Raw genomic sequence first — 4,940 nt, 5'->3', positions numbered from 1 at the left:
GAGTGCCTTAAACTCCTTAATCACCTTTCATCCCAAAAATGCAAGGGTTTTTTTTAGTTTTTTTTAAAAGGGTGGGGGCTGGCTAAAATTTTAGGCTACCTCCACTCTGTATAGTGCGTATAGTCAAGGCTATGGTCTTCCCAGTTACAATGTATGGCAGTGAAAATTGGACCATAAAAAAGGCTGAGCGCCAAAGAATTGAGGCTTTTGAACTATGATGCTGGAGAAGACTCCTGCGAGTCCCTTGGACTGCAAGGTGATCAAACCGGTCAGTCCTAGAGGAGATCAACCCTGACTGCTCTTTAGAAGGCCAGATCCTGAAGCTAAAACTCAAATACTTTGGCCACCTTATGAGAAGGAAGGACTCACTGGAGAAGAGCCTAATGCTGGGAAAGGTTGAGGGCAAGAGAAGAAGGGGACGACAGAGAATGAGGTGGGTGAATGGAGTCACTGAAGCAGGAGGCGTGAGCTTAAATGGACTCCAGAAGATGGTAGAGGATAGGAAGGCCTGGAGGAATGTTGTCACGATGGGTCGGACACGACTTCGCAGCTAACAACAAAACAACCACTCTGTAAGATGAGAGAAATGTTGCTATAAGAAATAGTCTGCATTTTTTCCATTAGGTGAAAGTAGCACCTGAATTTACTTAGATCCGCCGGGTATCTTGCACTGAGGATTTCAAGCTTGGAAGATGGCTGCAAAATTTCCCATCACAGCTATGTGATGAAATAGTAAAGCCTTCTCGGCTCTACAAGTCAAGCCGACTGCATTGCTTCATTTCTGGAGCCTCTCTGGTTTTTCTAGCAACAGGGAGATGTTCTGATCCATGCAGCACATGCGTGCACCAGAAACCCCTTCTGACCGCTGAACGTTTCACGACTGGGCCACAGGGTGAAAGTTTTGAAAGCTTCGATCCGCCTTTGCAACCAGTTTGTGGACCGGGATAGCCCACCAAAAACACCTTTTATCCCTATATTGAGGTTTCTCAACCTCAATAAACTTCAAAAGCCTGGACTTCAGCTCCCAGAAGTCCCAAGAAACCCTGCCCTACTGTAATGGTATGTGGGGAAAGCCTTGGGAGGCGGACGAAGAACTGCAGATTAGAAAATGGTGGGACATACGCCAGCTGAGCCTGCAGAAGTAAGAGAGACATAGCAAACATCTCAAAAGGGATCTTCCCTAGTTTGTTGGGGTGTAAAGGCAAGTGGGGAGAGGTCTACTTTCAGACTTACAAGATTCTGTTAATGTCATTTTACTATGAAGTTAGAACTAGTAAGTCTGGAAGTGCTTGTCTGGACAACCACACGTATCAGTAGATATTAGACTCCTACAGCTCGCCTAGAACACTTGAATCAGAAGGAACTATTCCACACATCCTGATACTTATATTTCCTAGAGAAGAGATAAGCGAGAACTTAATCATATATTTGTCTCTTCCCAGCATGAAGATGGCACCCCAAGAATTTCAACTGGTGGTTTTTTTTTCAACTCTTACTGAGATTTCTTTTAAGATTAGATTGCTTCCCACTCTTTTATACTCCTCTGTAAATGCCTGTCTTATCTGCATGCTTGAAGAGTGGTTGCTAAACCATAATAAGTTATGACACAGGAAAAAAAAACCACAGCTTGTACCCTATGGGCAGTTTTTCTCTATTTACTGCAAATACTACGTATGATTTGATCTGAGTCCATGAAAAGTCTAGTTTATGGGCAATCCTCAACTTACCTTCTTCACAATTGGAACCAGAATTTTCACGATTAAGCAAGGCGGGCTGTTAAATGAATTGCAGATGATTTTATGACTTTTTAAAATCATAGTTATTATGTGACTCATTGCAGCACTTAAGTGAATCCCACGATTAAGTGAATCTGGCTTCCCCCATCGACTTTGCTTGCTGGAAACTGTCCGGGAATGCCACAGATGGCAAGGTCATAAATGGCAGTCTCTTTAAGAAGAGACTGGACAGCCATTTGTCTGAAATGGTGTAGGGTTTCCTGCCTGAGCAAGGGGTTGGACTAGAAGACCTCCAAGGTCCCTTCCAACATTATTATTATTATTATTATTATTATTATTATTATTATTATTATTATTATTATTATTATTATTATTATTATTATTATTATTATTATTATTATTATTATTATTAGCACAGTCAGCCAGATGTTCAGACTGGATTTGGCATTTTTGTCTACCTATCGAGTCCTTACCAAGGACCTGGGATAGGCAGATGTGGATGTTTGATGGTATTACAGATATCGTTGCAGGATGGAAGCAGTTCCTAGTAAGGCCGCCTTTTGCAATTGACTAATGGCAAATTTGTCAATTAATAATTTGTCTATTATTATTATTATTATTATTATTATTATTATTATTATTATTATTATTATTATTATTATTATTATTATTATTATTAACAACAACATGCCCCGGGTCGCTGCCCCATTGTAAACACATGCCAGCTGCCAAGCACCCCAATTTTGATCTTACCACTGTGGGGATGTTGCAATGGTCATAACTGCGAGGACCACATTTTTTCAGTGCCACTGTAACTTCAGTTGCTAAAGCGATGGTTATAAGTTGAGGACTACCTGCAATAGGCCAAGATTTAGTAGCAGACTTGGAAATTGGTTGCAGGGAAAAACTTCAAGGGTTCTTGGTGACTGCAGGGCTGTCCGTTGCCCCCTCCCCCCGTTTTCCACCAAGGGGTATGAGATTTAGAAAAAGAGAAGCCAAGATGGAAACTTACCATATTATTCTTTTTAGGCAACCATGAATGTCTCTTATTGCCTCCATAATATCACCAGAGTGGAAGAGGTCATGCGCCGTATCGCTATCGTCACCAATGTGATCATCTTGGTTTTGGGGGTTTTTGGCAATGGGCTGGTCATGTGGATCATAGTGACACGAAAGAAGCACAAAACCTTCACCTCCATCTGCTACTTCAACCTGGCTGTGGCCGACTTCCTCTTCTCCATGGGTCGTATCCCTGCCCTGGTGCAAGAGATCCTGTACCAGCAATGGCCCTTTGGCCTCATGCTTTGCAAGGTCCACAGCTTCGTCCGCTACCTGACTACCTTTACTAGCGTCTTCATCCTCACCGTGATCAGCCTTTATCGCTGCCTGATGGTAGTAAGGCCTGTCTGGGCCCGAAACCACCAAAGCCCTCGTTTTCAAACCCTGATGTGCATCGGAGCATGGACTCTGGCTTTGTTCTTCAGCATCCCTTACCTTGTGGTCCGCACTCTCGAAGTCAGAAACGGTGCCTCCTGTTGCATCTATCACAAGACTCTCAAAAACTCTACCGAACTGCCCCTGAGGATGAGCCGCTTCTTCGGCGGCTTCCTTCTGCCCTTTATCGTCATCTCCACGGCTTACTCCATTCTGCTTTGCAAGCTGCGCGAACGGCGCTGGAAAGGTTGCCACCGCACCATCAGCCTGGTGGCCGCCATCGTCGCCCTTTTCTTCATCTGCTGGCTGCCCCACCACGTCTTCGTGCTGCTGAACACCATTTGGAGCAAGAATGCCCTTTGGGGAATTGCGCTCAAGCTCTCCAATGCGTTGGCCTACTTGCACAGCTGCATCAACCCAGTACTCTATGGCTTTGTGGGCTACATCCGGAGCAGAGGCCTCCGCCGCCGGGCCTCTTTCTTGGGACTTTTCCGCAGGGCTCTCATTGAAGAGGACACGTCATTTGCGACAGAAGCATCGGAGAATCTTAATTAGAAGACTTAAGGAGGCAAGGAAGGCTGGGTGTTTACTGTTGCCCTCTCGAAGAATATGATGTTGATGATGCTATGTGTTCAATGGAGTCTGACCCTTGGTGATTCTATGGACTAGGTCTCCCCTCCTTTTCCAGTCTTGCACTACTTCTTTGAGTTTTTCTATCCCCTGTTAGCTTTGATAGTGTCCATCCACCGTGTTCTTTGATGGCCTGGTGTCCTTTTACTGTTAACTTTTCCAAACATAATTGCTTTTCCCAGTGAATTCCCCAGCACGACATAGCCAAAGAAAGTGAGGCACATTTTCATGATTTTGCCTTCTAGTGACACATCTGATGTTATGTGCTCCAGTACTTGCTTGTTGGTGGCCATCCAATGACTCATAGAGTAACCGTAGAGCAAATGGTCATATATCTGGAAACTATGCTAGGATTGATCTAGAGTCTAGACAACAATCAGTCTGAATAGCAAGGTTGTTTTTTTTTTCATTCTTTAATTCAAGGGTATCTTATTATCTGAGATGGTATAGGTCAGGGGTAGGCAACCTTGGTTCTTTTATGACTCATGGACTTCAACTCCCAGAATTCCTGAGCCAGCATGGCTCAGCTTGGAAACCTCTCCCTTTCTCCTCAGCATGGCTGGCTCAGGAATTCTGGGAGTTGAAGTCCACGAGTCATAAAAGAGCCAAGGTTGCCTACTCCTGGTGTAAAAAAATACTGACTGGGGGATTCTGGGAGTTGAAGTCCACAGGTCTTAAAGTTGCCCAGTTTGAAAAACACCGATGTGGATGGACTGTTCTCAGAACTGGGTGTATACCGCCATCTTATGGCTGTAAACATTATCATGGATTGTTGCACTTTTGTGGTTCAGTTTAAAAAAATTCTTACTCTATGCCAGGGTGTCAAACTGCCGGCCCACAGGCCAGATGCGTCATGCTGAAACTGCACCCACCCTATTGCCAGAAAAAATGGGAGGGGGAAGTCACGATACATTGTGACATGTCACGTGATGTTGTGAGTTTGACACCCCTGCTCTATGTGCTCATCCCAAATTTCAAGCTACTGTGCCAGACTAGTGTTTGCCACTGTATTTGAGCATCCTGATGCACCGGTAAAGACCTTGCTTGCCACAGTCGTTAAGTGAATCATTGCAATTGGTGGGTCGTAAAACGGGGCAAAACTCAGTTAAGAAATGTCTCACAATTATGGTGAGCCTCAAT

The 4,940-nt window shown here is 44.3% G+C and overlaps 1 protein-coding gene across 1 annotated transcript; it reads left to right on the top strand.

The window, feature by feature from the left end:
• Positions 1–2,771: 2,771 nt before the first annotated feature.
• Positions 2,772–3,725, top strand: LOC308671864 (N-formyl peptide receptor 2-like; the record flags this gene model as incomplete). Its single annotated transcript, XM_081334347.1, has 1 exon — positions 2,772–3,725. One exon carries the CDS (start codon positions 2,772–2,774, stop codon positions 3,723–3,725), a length of 954 nt encoding a protein of 317 aa, XP_081190473.1.
• Positions 3,726–4,940: the final 1,215 nt, after the last annotated feature.

This window comes from Vipera berus, assembly GCF_964194415.1.
Source record: "Vipera berus genome assembly, chromosome: 9".
Taxonomy (NCBI): domain Eukaryota; kingdom Metazoa; phylum Chordata; class Lepidosauria; order Squamata; family Viperidae; genus Vipera; species Vipera berus.
Note: the sequence above shows the minus strand (reverse complement) of the source record. Positions and strands in the feature narration are given on the sequence as shown.